Source organism: Coregonus lavaretus (genome assembly GCF_964263955.1).
Source record: "Coregonus lavaretus genome assembly, chromosome: 23".
In the NCBI taxonomy this organism is placed as follows: Eukaryota; Metazoa; Chordata; class Actinopteri; order Salmoniformes; family Salmonidae; genus Coregonus; species Coregonus lavaretus.
Genome location: NC_140010.1, coordinates 20,409,016 through 20,431,634, shown reverse-complemented (window position 1 = coordinate 20,431,634; position 22,619 = coordinate 20,409,016). Strand labels below are relative to the sequence as shown.

General features: G+C 42.7%; 1 protein-coding gene across 1 annotated transcript; it reads left to right on the top strand.

Annotated features, from left to right (window-relative positions):
- The first annotated feature begins 4,481 nt into the window (after positions 1 to 4,481).
- Positions 4,482 to 20,083, top strand: LOC311099067 (cullin-1-like). The gene is made up of 22 exons (XM_084139683.1): positions 4,482 to 4,705; positions 6,714 to 7,071; positions 7,337 to 7,514; positions 7,722 to 7,889; positions 7,983 to 8,033; positions 8,157 to 8,247; positions 8,366 to 8,529; positions 8,673 to 8,835; positions 14,513 to 14,643; positions 14,792 to 14,899; positions 15,035 to 15,141; positions 15,384 to 15,432; positions 15,663 to 15,794; positions 16,010 to 16,127; positions 16,507 to 16,583; positions 16,714 to 16,845; positions 17,067 to 17,159; positions 18,277 to 18,324; positions 18,455 to 18,537; positions 18,684 to 18,789; positions 18,993 to 19,106; positions 19,353 to 20,083. Exons 2-22 carry the CDS (start codon positions 6,932 to 6,934, stop codon positions 19,431 to 19,433), a joined length of 2,334 nt encoding a protein of 777 aa, XP_083995809.1. The 5' UTR covers positions 4,482 to 4,705; positions 6,714 to 6,931; the 3' UTR covers positions 19,434 to 20,083.
- Positions 20,084 to 22,619: the final 2,536 nt, after the last annotated feature.

Sequence of the window (22,619 nt, the reverse complement as noted above, 5' to 3'; positions counted from 1 at the left end):
CCCACAGTTGATTTCTTCAAACCAAGCTGCTTACCTATTGCAGATTCAGTCTTCCCAGCCTGGTGCAGGTCTACAATTTTGTTTCTGGTGTCCTTTGACAACTCTTTGGTCTTGGCCATAGTGGAGTTTGGAGTGTGACTGTTTGAAGTTGTGGACAGGTGTCTTTTATACTGATAACAAGTTCTAACAGGTGCCATTAATACAGGTAACGAGTGGAGGACAGAGGAGCCTATTAAAGAAGAAGTTACAGATCTGTGAGAGCCAGAAATCTTGCTTGTTTGTAGGTGACCAAATACTTATTTTCCACCATAATTTGCAAATAAATTCATTAAAAATCCTACAATGTGATTTTCTGGATTTTTCTTCCTCAATTTGTCTGTCATAGTTGACGTGTACCTATGATGAAAATTACAGGCCTCTCTCATCTTTTTAAGTGGGAGAACTTGCACAATTGATGGCTGACTAAATACATTTTTTCCCCACTGTAGATGTCCTAACCGACTTGCCAAAACAATAGTTTGTTAACAAGAAATTTGTGTAGTGGTTGAAAAACGAGTTTTAATGACTCCAACCTAAGTGTATGTAAACTTCCAACTTCAACTGTATATACTCCATTCTATACTATTCTACTGTATCTTAGCCTATGCTGCTCTGATGTTGCTCGTCCATATATTTAGTTATTTTACTTTTTTTGTTTGTTTTTTACATTTAAGTCATTTAGCAGACTTACACATTGGTGCATTCAACTTAGGTTAGCCAGTGGGACAACCACCCTTTTTATTTTTTTATGGGGGGGTGGGGGATGTAGAAGGATTACGGTTATACACTGCTCAAAAAAATAAAGGGAACACTAAAATAACACATCCTAGATCTGAATGAATGAAATAATCTTATTAAATACTTGTTTCTTTACATAGTTGAATGTGCTGACCCCAAAATCACACAAAAATTATCAATGGAAATCAAATTTATCAACCCATTGAGGTCTGGATTTGGAGTCACCCTCAAAATTAAAGTGGAAAACCACACTACAGGCTGATCCAACTTTGATGTAATGTCCTTAAAACAAGTCAAAATGAGGCTCAGTAGTGTGTGTGGCCTCCACGTGCCTGTATGACCTCCCTACAATGCCTGGGCATGCTCCTGATGAGGTGGCGGATGGTCTCCTGAGGGATCTCCTCCCAGACCTGGACTAAAGCATCCGCCAACTCCTGGACAGTCTGTGGTGCAACGTGGCGTTGGTGGATGGAGCGAGACATGATGTCCCAGATGTGCTCAATTGGATTCAGGTCTGGGGAACGGGCGGGCCATAGCATCAATGCCTTCCTCTTGCAGGAACTGCTGACACACTCCAGCCACATGAGGTCTAGCATTGTCTTGCATTAGGAGGAACCCAGGGCCAACCGCACCAGCATATGGTCTCACAAGGGGTCTGAGGATCTCATCTCGGTACCTAATGGCAGTCAGGCTACCTCTGGCGAGCACATGGAGGGCTGTGCGGCCCCCCAAAGAAATGCCACCCCACACCATGACTGACCCACCGCCAAACCGGTCATGCTGGAGGATGTTGCAGGCAGCAGAACGTTCTCCACGGCGTCTCCAGACTCTGTCACGTCTGTCACATGTGCTCAGTGTGAACCTGCTTTCATCTGCGAAGAGCACAGGGCGCCAGTGGCGAATTTGCCAATCTTGGTGTTCTCTGGCAAATGCCAAACATCCTGCACGGTGTTGGGCTGTAAGCACAACCCACACCTGTGGACGTCGGGCCCTCATACCACCCTCATGGAGTCTGTTTCTGACCGTTTGAGCAGACACATGCACATTTGTGGCCTGCTGGAGGTCATTTTGCAGGGCTCTGGCAGTGCTCCTCCTGCTCCTCCTTGCACAAAGGCGGAGGTAGCAGTCCTGCTGCTGGGTTGTTGCCCTCCTATGGCCTCCTCCACATCTCCTGATGTACTGGCCTGTCTCCTGGTAGCGCCTCCATGCTCTGGACACTACGCTGACAGACACAGCAAACCTTCTTGCCACAGCTCGCATTGATGTGCCATCCTGGATGAGCTGCACTACCTGAGCCACTTGTGTGGGTTGTAGACTCCGTCTCATGCTACCACTAGAGTGAAAGCACCGCCAGCATTCAAAAGTGACCAAAACATCAGCCAGGAAGCATAGGAACTGAGAAGTGGTCTGTGGTCACCACCTGCAAAACCAGTCCTTTATTGGGGGGTGTCTTGCTAATTGCCTATAATTTCCATCTGTTGTCTATTCCATTTGCACAACAGCATGTGAATTTATTGTCAATCAGTGTTGCTTCCTAAGTGGACTGTTTGATTTCACAGAAGTGTAATTGACTTGGAGTTATATTGTGTTGTTTAAGTGTTCCCTTAATTTTTTTGAGAGGTGTACTTTTCCAGGTATTCCTTAAATAGGTAGGGTTTCAAGTGTCTCTGGAAGGTGGTCAGTGACTCCGCTGTCCTGGCGTCGTTGGGGAGCTTGTTCCACCATTGGGGTGCCAGAGCAGCGAATAGCTTTGACTGGGCAGAGCGGGAACTGTGCTTCCGTAGAGGTAGGGGGGCTAGCAGGCCAGAGGTGGATGAACGTAGTGCCCTCGTTCGGGTGTAGGTTCTGATCAGAGCCTGAAGGTAAGGAGGTGCCGTTCCCCTCACAGCTCCGTAGGCAAGCACCATGGTTTTGTAGTAGATGTGAGCTTCAACTGGAAGCCAGTGGAGTGTGCGGATGAGCGGGGTGACATGAGAAAACTTGGGAAGGTTGAACACCAGACGGGCTGCGTCGTTCTGGATAAGTTGTAGGGGTTTAATGGCACAGGCAGGGAGCCCAGCCAACAGCGAGTTGCAGTAATCCAGACGGGAGATGACAAGTGCCTGGATTAGGACCTGTGCCACTTTCTGTGTAAGGTAGGGTCGTACTCTGCGAATGTTGTAGAGCATGAACCTGCAGGATCAGGTCACCGCTTTGATGTTAGCGGAGAACGACAGGGTGTTGTCCAGGGTCACGCCAAGGTTCTTTGCACTCTGGGAGGAGGACACAATGGAGTTGTCAACCGTGATGGCGAGATCATGGAGCGGGCAGTCCTTTCCGGGAGGAAGAGCAGCTCCGTCTTGCCGAGGTTCAGCTTGAGGTGGTGATCCAACATCCACACTGATATGTCCGCCAGACATGCAGAGATGCGATTCGCCACCTGGTTATCAGAAGGGGGAAAGGAGAAAATGAATTGTGTGTCGTCTGCGTAGCAATGATAAGAGAGACCATGTGAGGATATGACAGAGCCAAGTGACTTGGTGTATAGAGAGAATAGGAGAGGGCCTAGAACTGAGCTCTGGGGGACACCAGTGGTGAGAGCACGTGGTGCAGAGACATATTCTCGCCACGCCACCTGGTAGGAGCGACCTGTCAGGTAGGACGCAATCCAAGAGTGAGCAGCGCCGGAGATGCCCAACTCGGAGAGGGTGGAGATTTATATTTTCTTAATTCCATTGCTTTACTTAGATTTGTGTGTATTGGACATACGTTGTGAAATTGTTAGATATTACCTTGTTAGATATTACTGCACTGTCGGAGCTAGAAACACAAGCATTTCGCTGCACCCATAATAGCATCTGCTAAACACATGTATGTGACCAATACAAATTGATTTGATTTGTATATTCAACCACAAGGGTGTACTAATGAGCTATGCGAGATAGAAAAAAAATGCGTCATAATAGAGGACTACTGAAATTATATTATTTCAGTGTAGATAAGGGAAGGGCAGATTAAAATAAAAACATGACAGCCAGACAAGCCAGTGTATGAATCAACCGTATTTGCACATGAATGGAGTGGAAATTAGCTGACTTCGTGATCGTTAAGGTAAGTAACTTTAATGTGTCAAGCAGATTACGTTTTCTTTGCCATTTCTGAAACGTAGCAACGTTTAAGACATGGTTTTCATGTTGTAATGTTAACAAGGTACCCAAAAGTAGTTTGAGTTAATGTTTTCATTTTATTAGCTAAACAAAACTTGTTTAAACAGCGAAATGGTCGCGTAAATCAGCCTTGTTTGCATAGCGATGATGAAAAGAACGTCAATTAGGCTGTAATGATCTCCAAAATTCTAATTATTAGGTCATCACACCGTTGATATAGCAACGGATGCTAATAGTTTATCCAATCCTATTGTGATGCAGAGGGGACACTATTTGGCCGGGGGACATTATTTGGCATAAACTATTAGGCCCTAATGTCATTTATGGCTGGGGCCAGCCCTGCATAAAACCAATACTAATATCATTAATTGCAGTATGTTTCAGAATATGACAACATTAGTTGTTTTTTGTTGTAGTGGCATACATGATTATCAATCAGTTTTCATTAGAACCTTGAACTTCTCACACACCACACTGTTCCATGCACAACATACAGTATGTCTATTATAATTCACCGACTTTTTCCGGAACCTTAAATTCCACTCTCAAATTCCATTGGACATCTTTCTGGGAACACAGATTTGTTGTAAAGTGTTATTTCAATGTACTGCCGCAGCTATTGTTGTGGCAGTGAAAAGTAAATAATTTAGAGGGAAACGGGGATTGCTCTTTGAAAAGGAGTATTCCAATACTTTACTCAGATTATAAACGTAAAATTTGTTTCTAATTGGTACTGTTTTGTTTCATTTGGAGTCAAGAACGAGCACTACTGCTACACGATGGTAAGCTAACGCCAGCTAGCTAGTCAGTAGCTAAGCATAAATACAAATATCACCAGTGAACTTGGATATTATTTTATCTAACTAGCTAGTTATACAAAAATTGAACACGCACTCGACTATTTTGTGTTTATACAGAGAACACTCCCTGGCTGTCTATCTGTAACGTTATTTGGCTTCTGTGGTCAGGTAGCTAAAGTTAGCAGTAGCGTTGCGCCTGAACAACAGGCCTCATTTCTCACGGTAGTTAGCTCACGTTACGCTGATAGTATTAGCCAGTGAGTTATGTTTGGTAGGTTGGTCATAACATTTGTATATACAAATTTGCAGTTTGTATTGTTATCGACTATTTGGTTTTAAAGTTACTAGCTAGCTAGTTACACCCAACAAATGTAATGCTAGCGTCAGCTAGTTCAAAACATTGCTAACTGCTATGGTTACGCTGCACCACTGGCCAGGTTAATAGTACAGGTTTAGCCATGGCATGACAAAGCTAGATAGCTACAAGCTCAGAAGCTTCATTGGCTAGCTCGTGCATGGAGACTGTACACAGGTGTAATAGCTAGCTTTGTCAGAATGTTGTTATTTACTGTACAAGATATTGCCATGGGCTAGCTAGCTATCAATATTAACAGTTGTGCAACTGACAGCTAGCTAGCAATATAAAGAGAATAGATATGTAATGTTGTATTGCAACCAGACATCACATTCCCTCCAAGATTGTTGTTAGCCACCAGCTAAGTGGCAATCATTTTGCCAAACCATACTGTCCTGATCCAGTGCGTTTGCTGCTTAATCTGCATCTGTTGCCATGGTTAGAGACAACCCTGTGCCTGTGATAAGTTCATGAATACTTGAGCCTTGACTGAAATAGTAATTATCTTGACCAGTTGGTTATTTAACAATTAGGCCCGACATTTATCTTACCATCTCATGTTTGTCATTCATGCACAATGTGTGCAGTGTTTCTGCATTCAAGACTATTCTCATAGGATATGTTTGACTTTAGTATCCAAGGATATCATTGTATACGCTTTGGTTAGCCTATATCAGGGGTAGGCAACCCTGTTCCTGGAGTGCCTCACGTACTGCAGGATCTTTCCCCAAATAGGCACCACACTACTTAACTAAATGATCAGTTCAGTTTTTGCCTAAATTCAACACACCTGGTCTTCCAGGTCAGTTAAATCAAAAACAGGAAGTGCCTGCTCCAGGACCAGGGTTGCCTACCCCTTGCCTATATTATGTCTATGATTGTATTCTAAGACTTAGTAGAATCTAAGTTAACATATTTACATACAAACACGTAATGAAACAAGGTCAGATTAGGCCTCATCTTGAAATCACTCTTGTCTACTCTTAAGTTATTGTTATTTTTCTTTGTGATTTCTCTACCTTCAATGTATTATTCAATATCACTTGAATGATCTCCTGCTCCATGCCGGAAATCAGCCCTGCCTGCCCTGCACAGGTTAAACAACAGAAGCTGAGAGCAGCAGGGTTTAGGTTTCAAGCGGAAGGAAAGCCCAATCCAGTCAGCCATATTCCCCCCAGCCAGGCTGCACTGGGGTGGGCAGGCACACTTACTGACACTGTAGTGTAGTTACAATATTCAGGACCAGTGAAGGTCAGATCTCAGGCCCAGCTGTTGGGTCTTGATCAAGGGGAGGCTGGAGTCAATATAACACTGACTTGCCTAATCTCTACAATACATTAGCACCTGGATAGCAGATACCAACTTTGTATGGCAGGGGAACTATTCCAATCATTTTGCTGTGTACTGTAGTCTACAATGGAAGCCGTTTCAAGTGCAACTATTGATGAGCTAGACCCTAATTATACATTTTTTGTCCAACCAGGTCATGATTTTTTTCACTTGAATGTCAACATAGATTATTGCAATCCCAACATTCTACAATGCAAGAGTTTTGCTTACACTTCAGGGTCTGCACTACGTGACCTATACAATGTGTGCTCCTTTCTTACAATGTTTTTGTGTGTTTGTTTGCAGGTCTCTTGGCAGGGTGCTCTTCTGATTGCTACTTGAAGGGGGTCTTCCAAGATTGTCTGCCAGTCCGAAGAGAAGACCCCACCTTGTCTCTGTGTTAGATTGTGGCCCATCTCTTCATCACCTTATGGAGGAGTAGCTCTTGACGGTTTCATTACAAGCAATAAAAGAAGACGGGAAACGGAACAACTGAGAAGAGCGCAACAACAAGCAAAGAGATAATGTCATCCAACAGAAGCCAGAACCCTCATGGGCTCAAGCAGATTGGTCTGGACCAGATCTGGGATGACCTGCGAGCAGGAATACAGCAGGTGTACACCAGACAGAGCATGGCCAAATCACGATACATGGAACTGTACACGTATCCTTCCACATAGATACACTGCCAGGCTTCTCTGACTAATGTGTGTTTATTAAGGGGAGGGGAGGGGGGGGGGGGGGGAGGTTAGCTAACAGATGGCTTTTATGCCTGGTAAGACAGAAAAAAGTGGCAAAGCTGGAAAAAATGTGTTTTTATGGGAAAGACCCCAGCACAGGTTTGCCTCAGTTTAAAGCATATTAGGGATAATCCATTGTCAGTATTTTAAGTTTCTACATTGATGTTGTTGCCTTAACCCACCACCCAGACATGTTTATAACTATTGTACCAGTGTGCATCAGTCCAATCAGGCCCGTGGTGCAGGGCCCCCTCCATCCAAGCCCTCCAAAAAGGCCCCCACCCCAGGAGGGGCACAGTTTGTGGGCCTGGAGCTCTACAAGAGACTCAAGGAGTTCCTCAAGAACTACCTGACCAACCTGCTCAAGGTAATGCTCTGTTCCGTGCCTTTTTAAATGGAATGAGGTCAATGAATCGACTGAATGAATTAGCCTACTGGTTAATTCTCCAATAGCCCTTCCAGTAGAGGTTAAAAGGAAGCATATCAAATGTCCTACCACATTTGCATGCTTATCTCTAACTAAATATCAGTCTCTTCTCTCTTCTTCTCCTCCCTCTGTCCCCATCATCTGCAGGATGGAGAAGACCTGATGGATGAGAGTGTATTAAAGTTCTACACACAGCAGTGGGAAGACTACAGATTCTCCAGCAAAGTGCTGAATGGTATCTGTGCCTACCTCAACCGGCACTGGGTCCGCCGCGAGTGTGACGAGGGGCGCAAAGGGATCTACGAAATCTACTCTGTAAGACAACACATTTTTTTAGTTAACCATTGAAGAATGAGATTTAGGTTTTCTCAATTGTATGCATTGCCTAATCCTTTCCTCTCCTTTCAGCTCGCTTTGGTGACATGGAGAGAATGCCTTTTCAGACCTTTGAATAAACAAGTGAGTATCCCCTCAGATCAGCTGTGGAAAAGTTATTCCCAGTCTTAGTTGATTAGTGAGTAGATTGTGATATGTTACATTTTGTTGAAGTTATGATCCTAAATGTCTTCACCCCCAACTAAGGTCACAAATGCTGTATTGAAGCTCATTGAGAAGGAACGTAACGGAGAGACCATCAACACCAGGCTTATCAGTGGAGTCGTCCAGTCCTATGGTAGGTCCTGGCATATTTTAATGGTGTGTTGTTCAACCAATATGAAACTGTTGTGCGAAATGTGATATCATGGCTCTGAAATGATGTGTTGGTTGACAGTGGAGGTTGTGTCTTTCAGTTGAGTTGGGTCTCAATGAGGATGATGCCTTTGCCAAAGGACCCACATTGTCAGTCTACAAAGAGTACTTCGAGACTCAGTTCTTGGCGGACACCGAGCGTTTTTACACACGAGAGAGCACAGAGTTCCTGCAACAAAACCCAGTTACTGAATACATGAAAAAGGTGGGTTATGAAACCAGTGTATCGCGCCAAATTGCTTTATCAGTAGCCTTTGTTTAATGTAAAAATGTGCAGAATCCCTCTCTCTTTCTCCATCTCTTTCGGTCTCTCCCTCTGCTCTCTTTCTCCTTCTGTCTCTCTCTCAGGCTGAGGCGCGTCTATTGGAGGAGCAGCGGAGGGTGCAGGTGTACCTCCATGAGAGCACGCAGGACGAGCTAGCCCGCAAGTGTGAGCAGGTGCTCATCGAGAAGCACCTGGAGATCTTCCACACAGAGTTCCAGAACCTTCTGGACGCTGACAAAAATGAAGGTATGGAGGAGAGTCCACATGGCAATTGCCAGCCAGACTTGCCTTTTTGCTATTGCCAGATTTGTGCTTTATGTACTTTTCATACATTTATACATTGCCTTCAGAAATGATTCATACCCCCTGATTTATTCCAAATGTTCTTGTTACAGCATGAAATCAAACTTTTTTATTTTATTATTTTTTTGTCTACACATAATATCCCATAATGACAAAGTGAAAACATGTTTTTAGAATTTATTTAAAATTAAATACAGAAATATCTCATTTATATAAGTAATTTATTCACACCACTGAGTCAATACTTTGTAGAAGCACATTTGGCGGTGATTACAGGTTTGAGTAGTCTTTGGTATGTCTATATCAGCTTTGCACATCTGCATTTGGGGATTTTCTCCCATTCTTCCTTGCAGATTTTCTCAAGCTCTGTTAAGTTAGATGGGGAGCGGCAGTGAACAGCAATCTTCAAGTCTTTCCGACGATTTTCAATGGGAATTAAGTCTGAGCTTTGGCTGGGACATTCAAGGACTTTCACATTCTTGTTCTGAAGCCATTCCAATGTTGCTTTGGCTGTATGCTTTGGGTCATTGTCCTGTTGGAACACACCGGTCTAAGGTTGGTTTCAAGTTTTAATGTCACATGCACAAGTACAGTGAAATGCCTCTGAAGCAGGTTTGCACTCTGAAGCAGGTTCTCATCAAGGATTTGCCTGTATTTGGCTCCATTCATTGTTCCCTCTATCTTTACCAGTCTCCCAGTCCCTGCTGCTGAAAAGCATCCCCATAGCATGATGCTGCCACCACAATGCTTCACGGTAGAGATGGTGTTAGGCGGGTGATGAGCTGTGCCTGGTTTTCTCCAGACATAGTGCTTTGCATTCAGGCCAAAGAGTTACATTTTTGTCTCATCAGACCACAGAATATTTTGCCTTATGGTCTGTCTTTGACGTGCCTTTTTGCAAACTCCAGGCATGCTGTAATGCGCCTTTTTCTCAGGAGTGGCTTCCGTCTGGACACTCTCCTATAAAGCCCAGATTGGTGAAGTGCTGTAGAGGCTGTTATCCTTCTGGCAGGTTCTCCCATCTCCGCCAAGGAACTCTGTAGTTCTGTCAGAGTGGTCATTGGGTTCTTGGTCACCTCCATCACCAAGATCCTTCTTGCCCGGTTGCTCAATTTGGTCGGACGACCAGCTCTAGGCAGAGTCTGGGTAGTTCCATATTTTATTTTTTTCAACACTCTAGAAATTGTTTTATACCTTTCCCCAGATATATGCTTCATCACAATTCTAGCTTGGACATCTACTTGGACTTTGTGGTATAGTTTCTGCTCGGACATGCACTGTCAACTGTGGGACCTTATATAGACAGATGTGTTTCTTTCTAAATCATGTCCAAACAATTGAATATGTCACAGGTGGACTCCAAGATGTAGTGGCATCTCAAGGATGATCAAATGAAATTGGATGCACCTGAGCTCAATTTAGTGTCATAGCAACGGGATGTGAACACTTATATAAATGAGATATTTCAATACATTTGCAAAAATTTCAAACAAATGTTTTCACTTTGTCATCATGGGGTATTGTGTGTAGACGGGTGAGAATATTTTTTTAATCCATTTTGAATTCAGGCTTTAGCACATCAAAATGTGGAATAAGTCAAGGGTAGGGCTGTTGGGGTGACTGTATTACTGCCACACCGGCAGTCAGACGTAATGAAGGCAGTCAAATTCCACATGACCGTTTAGTCACGGTAATTAGGCTTCTCCAAGCTCTGATGCTGCTGCTGCTGCTGGTCATTAGTAGCCTACCAAACTTGCTAACTGCCTGGTACTCATCACTCTATTGTCCCTCTAATCATTAACATTTGCATTGATGTCAGATCGAAAATCGAATCAAACACTTCATGAGAGCCCATGAGCTCATGTTGCGCAACATTTCTATAGGCTATGCAATTGCGCGAGAAAATAGAGTAATGGCCTCTACTAAAAAGAGGAGGATCCCATCAGCTTTCTATAGGCTAGGCATACTATATTTATTTCTCAACTTTCCTAATATTAAGCACATTAGAGTATGCCAGTTAGGCTCTACACCCCTGGCTGGCATGAAAATGAACCACGGGAAAAGCATTCTCCATTCACTATTTAAGTGCATAGATGACATGTAATTTTTCCCGCTGACACTGTTTGATACAGGTGCATGATAATGGTCCATTCTAAATCCAAACAAATGTATATGTAAAGACAAGATTAAATCAAGAATAGTCTGATGGGTGACAATATTAGCCTATCACTTGTGAATTATATATTATCGCTTGTGAATGATGGCCAGCATAAGAAACAATGCCTTTTTTTGTTACTTTTTTTGAATAATCGTTGTAGCCTAGCCCATAGGCCTAATATGTTTTGATAAGGTTTTATCACAACTAAAGTGGCCAAATAACTTCTTATAATTAAGCACATTAATCCACTTTACAAGGGGTAAAAGAAGAGCCTAACTGGCATACATAGGCAGCGAGGGAGTTTCAAGTTTGGGGAAGATAATTTTCACCATAAAAATGCAACTTCATAATGAAATCATTACATGCATAATTGCATTTGCTAATGGAACATTTGCGCTTATAGCCTACTACCATGTGCGCATTGCTGTGCTTATAATGTGAAGAAATAGCCTAATAGTTTAACATTTGAAGCTAAACTTTCTGATCTGTTGCGTCAGCCACATTGTGTAAAAACGTTTTTTTGATGCTAGTGGTTATATTAATTTGGGATCTATCGCATCCCACAACTGTCCCAGACTGTGTTTGGAATATTTATTTCTCGCACAGAATAGAATAGGTCGACTTTTGTACTATGGGGGATAGTAGATTGACATAGGCTAGTGCTTTTGCTGGCTAGTGCTTGTGCTTGTTGGCTGACGAAAAGTAAATGTGGACAGTTCTTTCAATATCTTCAATATGCACCTCGGAATTGGATAAGGACACGCCGTTGCTTCCCCGATTTGTCTGTCTTCACTTGTAGCCTGTGAGAAAGACCTGATCACGTGATGGAGAGCCATGTGAGTGAGAGGTGATTCGGAGCACTCAGCACTCAGGGAGAAGGGCACAGCGGCCACTGGCTGCAAAAGGCATGGATTTTTTTTAGGGTGCATTACGGCCACACGAAGGGGATGCCGCCGTGAATTTCTAGGCATTATGAAGTGCTTGTCAAATTCTGAATGAGTGACTGATGTAGTGTGTACAGCCTGCGCAAAAAGCAAAGCAGAGCTCATGCCTTTTTAAGCGACTTTTTTATTAGTCGCATCATGCAGCCTTACAATGTATTAAGAAAATCTAAACATATATCCCAACGTTTGTAGAACAGCTAAAGTTACATTAATAACTCTAAATTAAGCATATAGGAGTACCTATTTCTTTGTTAACTGCTCAACACAGACTAACTGCATGTGCGCACTACCTCAAATCATTTGGAGAAAATATCCTTTCTATTTTATTCAGCTTTGTTCAATTGTATTCTTCATACTATAAAATAATGACACGGAATTCTAAGCAAATCTTTTCTGCTAAATTAACTAGTGTAGCCCATAGTCATTTGGCATAGCAAGATCAGGACCTAACATAAGGACAACTCAGAGTATGCTATTCTGTTCTTCTGAAATAGACTACGTTTTCTTCATATCATGCTTCTTTAGACCTGTCTAAAATAAATAATGGATTTATTGTGAAGGTACAGTGGGGAGGGAAAAGTATTTAGTCAGCCACCAATTGTGCAAGTTCTCCCACTTAAAAAGATGAGAGGCCTGTAATTTTCATCATAGGTACACGTCAACTATGACAGACAAATTGAGAAGAAAAAAATCCAGAAAATCACATTGTAGGATTTTTAATTAATTAATTTGCAAATTATGGTGGAAAATAAGTATTTGGTCAATAACAAACAAGCAAGATTTCTGGCTCTCACAGACCTGTAACTTCTTCTTTTAATAGGCTCCTCTGTCCTCCACTCGTTACCTGTATTAATGGCACCTGTTTGAACTTGTTATCAGTATAAAAGACACCTGTCCACAACCTCAAACAGTCACACTCCAAACTCCACTATGGCCAAGACCAAAGAGTTGTCAAAGGACACCAGAAACAAAATTGTAGACCTGCACCAGGCTGGGAAGACTGAATCTGCAATAGGTAAGCAGCTTGGTTTGAAGAAATCAACTGTGGGAGCAATTATTAGGAAATGGAAGACATACAAGACCACTGATAATCTCCCTCGATCTTGGGCTCCACGCAAGATCTCACCCCGTGGTGTCAAAATGATCACAAGAACGGTGAGCAAAAATCCCAGAACCACACGGGGGGACCTAGTGAATGACCTGCAGAGAGCTGGGACCAAAGTAACAAAGCCTACCATCAGTAACACACTACGCCGCCAGGGACTCAAATCCTGCAGTGCCAGACGTGTCCCCCTGCTTAAGCCAGTACATGTCCAGGCCCGTCTGAAGTTTGCTAGAGTGCATTTGGATGATCCAGAAGAGGATTGGGAGAATGTCATATGGTCAGATGAAACCAAAATAGAACTTTTTGGTAAAAACTCAACTCGTCGTGTTTGGAGGACAAAGAATGCTGAGTTGCATCCAAAGAACACCATGCCTACTGTGAAGCATGGGGGTGGAAACATCATGCTTTGGGGCTGTTTTTCTGCAAAGGGACCAGGACAACTGATCCGTGTAAAGGAAAGAATGAATGGGGCCATGTATCGTGAGATTTTGAGTGAAAACCTCCTTCCATCAGCAAGGGCATTGAAGATGAAACGTGGCTGGGTCTTTCAGCATGACAATGATCCCAAACACACCGCCCGGGCAACGAAGGAGTGGCTTCGTAAGAAGCATTTCAAGGTCCTGGAGTGGCCTAGCCAGTCTCCAGATCTCAACCCCATAGAAAATCTTTGGAGGGAGTTGAAAGTCCGTGTTGCCCAGCGACAGCCCCAAAACATCACTGCTCTAGAGGAGATCTGCATGGAGGAATGGGCCAAAATACCAGCAACAGTGTGTGAAAACCTTGTGAAGACTTACAGAAAACGTTTGACCTGTGTCATTGCCAACAAAGGGTATATAACAAAGTATTGAAAAACTTTTGTTATTGACCAAATACTTATTTTCCACCATAATTTGCAAATAAATTCATTAAAAATCCTACAATGTGATTTTCTGGATTTTTTCTTCTTCTCATTTTGTCTGTCATAGTTGACGTGTACCTATGATGAAAATTACAGGCCTCTCTCACCTTTTTAAGTGGGAGAACTTGCACAATTGGTGGCTGATTAAATACTTTTTTCCCCCACTGTATAGGCTATATTACATGTTTTTATTTGCATTTTTAAAATGCAGATGTTCCAAAGGTCTGCATCAGTGGCTTGTAGGCTATGTGTGGAAGCCTGGAGATACTAAATGTGTTTATGTTAATTAACGGTCAATTTCCGTGAGACCGACAGTTATTTGCTTGACAATCACCGGCTGACGAAATTTCTTGACCGCCACAGCCCTAGTTTTTTATTATTATTATTATTTTTTAGTTAAGAGGTATGAATACTTTCTGAATGCACTGTACTTTTCATGTGAGCTTTGGCTGTGTAAATATGTCTGTGGCCATGCATCACCATCAATTCTTATATCTCTTTCTCTCTCTCTGTAGACCTTGGGCGGATGTACAATTTGGTATCCCGGATCACTGATGGATTGGGAGAGCTGAAGAAACTCCTGGAGACGCACATATACAACCAGGGCCTTGCTGCTATAGAGAAGTGTGGAGAAGCAGCTCTCAATGTAAGAACTACAGTGGATTTAATAGTGAAATGTACACATTGTGTTTTACCCAAAGGTTCACATCTTTATTAGAATAATCTGAGACAGTCCTCTCTCCAGTTCACTTGGGTGATCCTTGACTGTATTGTTTTCATTTATTTCACCACAGGATCCCAAAATGTATGTCCAGACCATCTTAGACGTCCACAAGAAGTATAATGCTTTAGTAATGTCAGCGTTCAACAACGATGCTGGTTTTGTTGCTGCTCTGGATAAGGTATGTTCATATTTTTCTATATTTTGTGGTGTAAGATGTTTTCAGACGGTGTCACACTTACACACACACACACACACACACACTTACACTGTTGTTGTTGTTCTTAACTTTGAACACCCATTTTTCTCTTTAAAGGCCTGTGGACGCTTCATAAACAACAATGCTGTGACCAAGATGGTGCAGTCGTCCAGCAAATCCCCAGAGCTGCTGGCTAGATACTGTGACTCTCTGCTGAAGAAGAGGTGCATCTCTGCTCTGGCACATTCACTCAATACATAACTCCGAACCACAGTTTGATATTAAAGTCTACGTACGCCTGAGACCAGTAGCCTGCACTTCAGTATTGCTATGGACATTTGTTCTGAAATGGTTCACATTGACTAGAGTCAATACGAAGTCTACTCTTCTTGTGGTTTTACTAGACACTGCTAACATACAAGAGCAGGATGTCTGATTTTAAATGAAATTCTTTTTTTTTGCACAGCTCAAAGAACCCAGAGGAGGCAGAGCTAGAAGACACACTAAACCAAGTGGTGAGTTGGAGGACTGCTTTTTCTCAAAAGTGTTCAGCTGCCACACTGGTACTGCATCTTATACATTATCCTGGTTGACAGGATGAAAAGTGGGACTTCCGCACTGCCTGCCCTCCATTGCAGACCCAATCTCCTCCCACTCCTTCAGCCCGGCGTTGCATTTTAGTTGGTTTACGAGACCTGGTCTCTATTCACAACTCTCTCTAACTTGTATGTGTTATCTTCCCTAGATGGTGGTTTTCAAGTACATAGAGGACAAAGATGTGTTCCAGAAGTTCTACGCCAAGATGCTGGCTAAGCGGTTAGTCCATCAGAACAGTGCCAGCGATGACGCTGAAGCCAGTATGATCTCCAAACTAAAGGTACTATACCACTAAAATTGAGTTGACCTCCTCATGACAATGTTTTTAATTGGCCATTTTCAATGTGATATTGACATTACATTGTGATTGGTAACTAGTGGCAGTTTATTGAAGTACAAATCTGTAAGATATTCTCTGGTTGCTAAGTCTTTGGACTGTGTTTTACCTGGGATCCCCCATGTCCTAATGGTATGTCCTGCCCTCTTTCCCAACAGCAAGCGTGCGGCTTCGAGTATACCTCCAAACTCCAGCGCATGTTCCAGGACATCGGAGTCAGCAAAGACCTAAATGAACAGTTCAAAAAGCACCTCACCAACTCTGAGCCTTTGGACTGTGAGTATATCTGTCTGTGACTCTGATATGCAGTGGGACATTGTCCCCATTCTGGGATTAATTACCAGCTGTAGCTCAGCTGTAGCTCAGCTGGTAGAGCACGGCGCTTGTAACGCCAAGGTAGTGGGTTCGATCCCCGGGACCACCCATACACAAAAATGTATGCACGCATGACTGTAAGTCGCTTTGGATAAAAGTGTCTGCTAAATGGCATATTAATTAATATTAGAAAGGAGTTTCTTAATCTCGGAAACCTGGTTACCTGGATTGAGTTAGTAGGGCCCTGGATTTTCCTAACCAAACTTTAAAACAATCACATTGTATTAAATAACTATTGTAAGAAGATTGCTGATCTGTTTTCTGTGTGTGTGCGTTCCAGTGGACTTTAGCATCCAGGTCCTCAGTTCTGGTTCCTGGCCCTTCCAGCAGTCCTGTACATTTGCTTTGCCCTCTGAGGTGAGACACACTAACTGATCCCCTCCACAGTGACCCAATTTACATTTACGTCATTTAGCAGACGCTCTTACTGAAGTTGATCCCTGTTTACTCACTGTTTTCTATTTTATTCTCTCCTACCCTCATTCAGCTGGAGAGGAGTTACCAAAGGTTCACGGCCTTCTACGCCAGCAGACACAGCGGGCGCAAGCTGACCTGGCTCTACCACCTGTCCAAAGGAGAGCTGGTCACCAACTGCTTTAAGAACAGATACACTCTGCAGGTGATTAAAGGTGTTGTCTCTCTGATCAGATAAGATACGATTATTTCCTTTCAGACTCTCACGTTAGGGATTTTCATCAACCATCACTGTTGAACAAACGTACTGGTGTGTGCTCACTATAACACTAAAAAAATCCAGAAATCAACAAAATGCACGGAGCTGAGTTGCTCTGCTGTTGAATGGTTTTGACGTATTCCCTGTTGCTCCTCCTGTCCTCCCAGGCTTCTACCTTCCAGATGGCCATCCTATTGCAGTACAACGCTGAAGACGTCTACACAGTGCAGCAGCTTGCTGACAGCACGCAGATCAAGCTAGTGAGTACTGACAACTCAATGGAATCTAGTTGGCTACAGACAGTCAGAGACCATTCTCTTTTATGGATGGTCTTTCAAAGGAAGACGTTATGCTGTGAAGGGAATATACACTGAGTGTACAGTCGTGGTCAAAAGTTTTGAGAATGACACAAGTATTGGTCTTCACAAGGTTTGCTGCTTCAGTGTTTTTAGATATTTTTGTCAGATGTTACTATGGTATACTGAAGTATACTTACAAGCATTCCATAAGTGTCAAAGGCTTTTATTGACAATTATATTAAGTTTATGCAAAGAGTCAATATTTGCAGTGTTGACCCTTCTTTTTCAAGACCTCTGCCCATTCTTGCACAATCAATGCTTGGATTTTGTCAGAATTTGTGGGTTTTTGTTTGTCCACCTGCCTCTTGAGGATTGACCACAAGTTCTCAATGGGATTAAGGTTTGGGGAGTGTCCTGGCCATGGACCCAAAATGTCGATGTTTTGTTCCCAGAGCCACTTAGTTATCACTTTTGCCTTATGGCAAGGTGCTCCATCATGCTGGAAAAGGCATTGGTCGTCACCAAACTGTTATTGGATGGTTGGGAGAAGTTGCTCTCGGAGGATGTGTTGGTACCATTCTTTATTCATGGCTGTGTTCTTAGGCAAAATTGTGAGTAAGCACACTCCCTTGGCTGAGAAGCAACCTCACACATGAATGGTCTCAGGAAGTCTTCGACTCACTGTGCGTGCAGATGCACTCACACCTGCCTGCTGCCAATCCTGAGCAAGCTCTGCACTGGTGGTGCCCCGATCCCGCAGCTGAAACAACTTTAGGAGACGGTCCTGGCGCTTGCTGGACTTTCTTGGGCGCCCTGACGCCTTCTTCACAACAATTGAACCTCTCTCCTTGAAGTTCTTGATGATCCGATAAATGGTTGATTTAGGTGCAATCTTACTAGCAGCAATATCCTTGCTTGTGAAGCACATTTTGTGCAAAACAATGATGACGGCATGTGGGGTGGTGCAACTCAATATTAGGAAGGTGTTCCTAATGTTTGGTATACTCTGTGTATAAGCTGAAAGCAACAGTCCAGTATTTGCCTTATACATTGCCTGTTTTGTTTTTGTTCTCCCCAGGACATTTTGGTGCAGGTGTTGCAAATCTTGTTGAAGTCTAAATTGCTGGTAGGTTTTATGCCTCTCTTATTATCAGATGATCTACCAAAAACTCCAGTTGCTAGGGAGCTAACTATTCTGCATTGTGGATTTTTTCTGAAAGTTTCAACTTTGACCCAAGCAATGTTCTGTTGTCCAGGTCCTGGAGGATGAGAATGCAAATGTGGATGACGTGGAGTTCAAACCAGACACCTTAATAAAACTCTTCCTGGGATACAAAAAGTGAGTAATTACACACGCCATGTTATCAATATAGATCACAAGCCTACAAATTGTGGAAAACAGATATTCAAAATTGCTATGCTGTTACTGTACTGTAATAGATTCCATGAACTGTTGCTGATAGATTTAGATTTGAATCTTTACAGCAAAAAACTTCGGGTGAACATTAACGTGCCAATGAAGACCGAGCAGAAGCAGGAGCAGGAAACCACTCACAAGAACATAGAGGAGGACAGGAAGCTGTTAATACAGGTACACTGTACATCACGCTATTCAATTTTTTTCCCCTGATCTAACTCACACACTACATGCTGCCACTGTCAACATCACTCACCTTGTCAAGCACTCATTCATGTCTATTGTCTAACGTGCACAAACAATCTCTCTGGTCTAGAATATTCATGCAGGATCATTTTGGTCTAAACCTGCTGTGTTCTCTCTCTACCCTGCTGTAGGCTGCCATTGTGAGAATCATGAAGATGCGTAAAGTGCTGAAACATCAGCAACTCCTGGCAGAGGTGCTGAACCAGCTGTCATCCAGGTTCAAACCAAGAGTCCCAGTCATCAAGGTAAATTATGCTGTAAATTATGCAGCATTAGATGGCAATTTACCTTACCCCAGAGGATTTCTTGAAACCACATACTGTAAATGCAACATCTGCCATGGTAGGAACGGGCTTGTTTGTGTCTTTCAGAAATGTAACAAATCTATACTCTGTTTTAAAATTAGGGTTATTTCCTGTAGGTTTATGGAAACCACTTTCTGTATGCAACATCTGCCATGTTAGTAATGGTCATGTATGTTTGTCTTTCAGAAATGTATCGACATCCTGATAGAGAAGGAGTACCTGGAGCGTGTCGACGGAGAGAAAGACACTTACAGCTACTTGGCTTAAAACCTTTTCATTGTTCTCCACCCTCCTTTCTTTTTTTAAAGTTGTCTCTTGAGTAATAAACATCATTCCTTTTGACATTTGGCCAATGTTGTCAGGAATGCGAGCACAGAAGGAGAAAAAGAAAAAATCATAAAAGAAGAAAAAAGTTGTCTGAATCATCAAGGTGGTTGCTAAAGCTGGACTTCCCTTTAAACTCGGAGATTATGGGATAGCTGCTCGCCCAGTGTTTGTTTGAAGATCCCATCTGAACTGCTCAGGATCGACAGATACATTTTGATATGTAAATATGGACAGAGACCTTTACCCCTTTACCTTTATCTTGCAAAGTTAATAACATACAAAAAAAAAACAATCAAAACCCTTCACAGCGAGGATTGCATGCTACTGCCTATCTGCATTTAAGAAGCAAAAATATGTAATAGACGAGAAGCTATGAAGACACTGCTGCTTTACGTGGCAGTAGCAAATTAAGAACCTATGTTAAAAAAAAAGATGAGTGCAATTTTAGCTGCACCTCCAGAAAGCGATCTGTGTTTGAAAAAGGCCATTAGAAGTGTAATCTGCATTGTTACCTGCTACCAGAAAAACATTTGTATAGTGTGGTTCACTTTTTTTTAAATGTGTGGTAAATAAAATTAAAGGTTTCTGTATTCCCGCTGATGTTTTTTATTCCTTCAAAGCTGATGTGAACGTTGGGATGAGATGTGTTAAAACATGCATCCCAATTCTGTTTTCACTAATTGGTCTTTTGACCAATCAGATCAGCTCTGAAAAAGAGCTGACGTGAAAAGATCTGATGTGATTGGTCAAAAGACCAACTAGTGGGGAAAAAGATCAGAACTGTGCTGCCTGTGTAAATGCAGCCCTGGATATTATAGATCAGTGCTGGTTTCTTGACATTACAATCCATGAATGAAATACTTCTGTTCATTGCCAGTCATTTGTAAACTGTAAAGCTTGAATAAAGCTTGTCATCAAGATGTATTTTGTGGCTATTAGAACCGAAGGTTGCTACTTTCCCATGATCAGTTTTAATCCGAATGTACATCAATGGCTGTGTTCAGACAGGCAGCCCAATTCTGATCTTTTTTTCCATTGGTCTTTTGACCAGTAATATCAGATCTTTTTCAGAACTGATCAGATTCGTCAAAAGACGAATTAGTGAAACAAATATCAGAAATGGGCTGCCTGTCTTAAAACAGCAAGTCACTGCAAACGTTCACATCATAGGCAGGCCGCAGGCAGACAACGTATGAGATTGGATCTTGAGGTTCTCTTGCCTATTTCAATAATAAAAATTGTAAAATAGGCTATCGTAATGCTGTTTTTTTTTGTTGTGTTTTTTATTTTATGAAGCAGACATTTCAACATAGATTTGGATGACTGTTTGGCTGTGTTAAAGCCTTATTCACACGCCTTCATTCTCAAATCATTTTTGTTTTTCAAATCCGTTTTGGAATACTGACTGTCCAAACAGCAAGTGACCAAATCAGATTTATGTGTGTTCAGACAGCAGTCATTTGCTGACATGGCTATGCTATTGTCATAGTAAAGACGGGTGTGTGCACAGTGGTTTAGGCTGATTGGTGGTGGTGCTCGTGCTTACTATCACCAAAGATTATGGATATGCTGACAAGATTACGTCTCTCCGGCCTAACAATGGGAGTCGTTGTCCACAAAGCGGCACGGCGGGCTGTCTAGCTCCCGCCTATCCTTTCTTTGGATTGGTGGATACATCTCATTATTGTAATCCTTTTTTGAATATTCGATGAGGGTTGTTGACATCAACCGCCTGTAATGGCGTGAGATGCTATGCTACTAGCCACATGAATATGCATAGCCATCTCGAGACAACTTCGATATAAAGTGTTTTTTCTCAAAGTTGCCGGGATGTCACATGTCCTACTTATATCAGTACACTCGTAACAATTTAAGCTTTACGGACTTCTATTAGTTCAAATAAACCTCACGTAGCAAATAAGCCATACATTTTTTTGTTGACCACATTCGACACTTGCATGACCTCCATACAAAAAATCCTTGCTTGGTGGGCGAAACAACAACAAAAATGTCACCTGCTGGAGGAAGACAGATTTTCCACAGAGTTGGGCCTCTCTCTTCCTCTTCCTCTCTGCTATCATTTCAGAAGTGTAACAAGCTAAGGTGACAACAATGCCTGCCATGGATGTTAGTTTTTATTATTAAAAAAAAAAAATGTTTGGGGGGGTAGATCAGCTTAATATTGCAGATAGATTGTAACTTCCATCAATGTAATTGTCTGCATCACTTCCAATCCCCCATGTTTATATATATATATATATATATATATATATACTGCTCAAAAAAATAAAGGTTACACTTAAACAACACAATGTAACTCCAAGTTAATCACACTTCTGTGAAATCAAACTGTCCACTTAGGAAGCAACACTGATTGACAATAAATTTAACATGCTGTTGTGCAAATGGAATAGACAACAGGTGGAAATTATAGGCAATTAGCAAGACACCCCCCAATAAAGGACTGGTTTTGCAGGTGGTGACCACAGACCACTTCTCAGTTCCTATGCTTCCTGGCTGATGTTTTGGTCACTTTTGAATGCTGGCGGTGCTTTCACTCTAGTGGTAGCATGAGACAGAGTCTAATACAAGTGGCTCAGGTAGTGCAGCTCATCCAGGATGGCACATCAATGCGAGCTGTGGCAAGAAGGTTTGCTGTGTCTGTCAGCGTAGTGTCCAGAGCATGGAGGCGCTACCAGGAGACAGGCCAGTACATCAGGAGACGTGGAGGAGGCCGTAGGAGGGCAACTAACCAGCAGCAGGACTGCTACCTCCGCCTTTGTGCAAGGAGGAGCACTGCCAGAGCCCTGCAAAATGACCTCCAGCAGGCCACAAATGTGCATGTGTCTGCTCAAACGGTCAGAAACAGACTCCATGAGGGTGGTATGAGGGCCCAACACCGTGCAGGACGTTTGGCATTTGCCAGAGAACACCAAGATTGGCAAATTCGCCACTGGCGCCCTGTGCTCTTCACAGATGAAAGCAGGTTCACACTGAGCACATGTGACAGACGTGACAGAGTCTGGAGACGCTGTGGAGAACGTTCTGCTGCCTGCAACATCCTCCAGCATGACCGGTTTGGCGGTGGGTCAGTCATGGTGTGGGGTGGCATTGTGTAGCAGCTTG

What these genes read in the sequence shown, in the direction of transcription:
- LOC311099067 (XM_084139683.1), top strand. Translation starts at nt 6,932, where the DNA reads ATGTCATCCAACAGAAGCCAGAACCCTCATGGGCTCAAGCAGATTGGT. An exon ending in GACTCTCTGCTGAAGAAGAG is followed by an intron (nt 15,142 to 15,383) that starts GTGCATCTCTGC and finishes TTTTTTGCACAG; the next exon opens with CTCAAAGAACCCAGAGGAGG. An exon ending in ACAGCACGCAGATCAAGCTA is followed by an intron (nt 17,160 to 18,276) that starts GTGAGTACTGAC and finishes TGTTCTCCCCAG; the next exon opens with GACATTTTGGTGCAGGTGTT.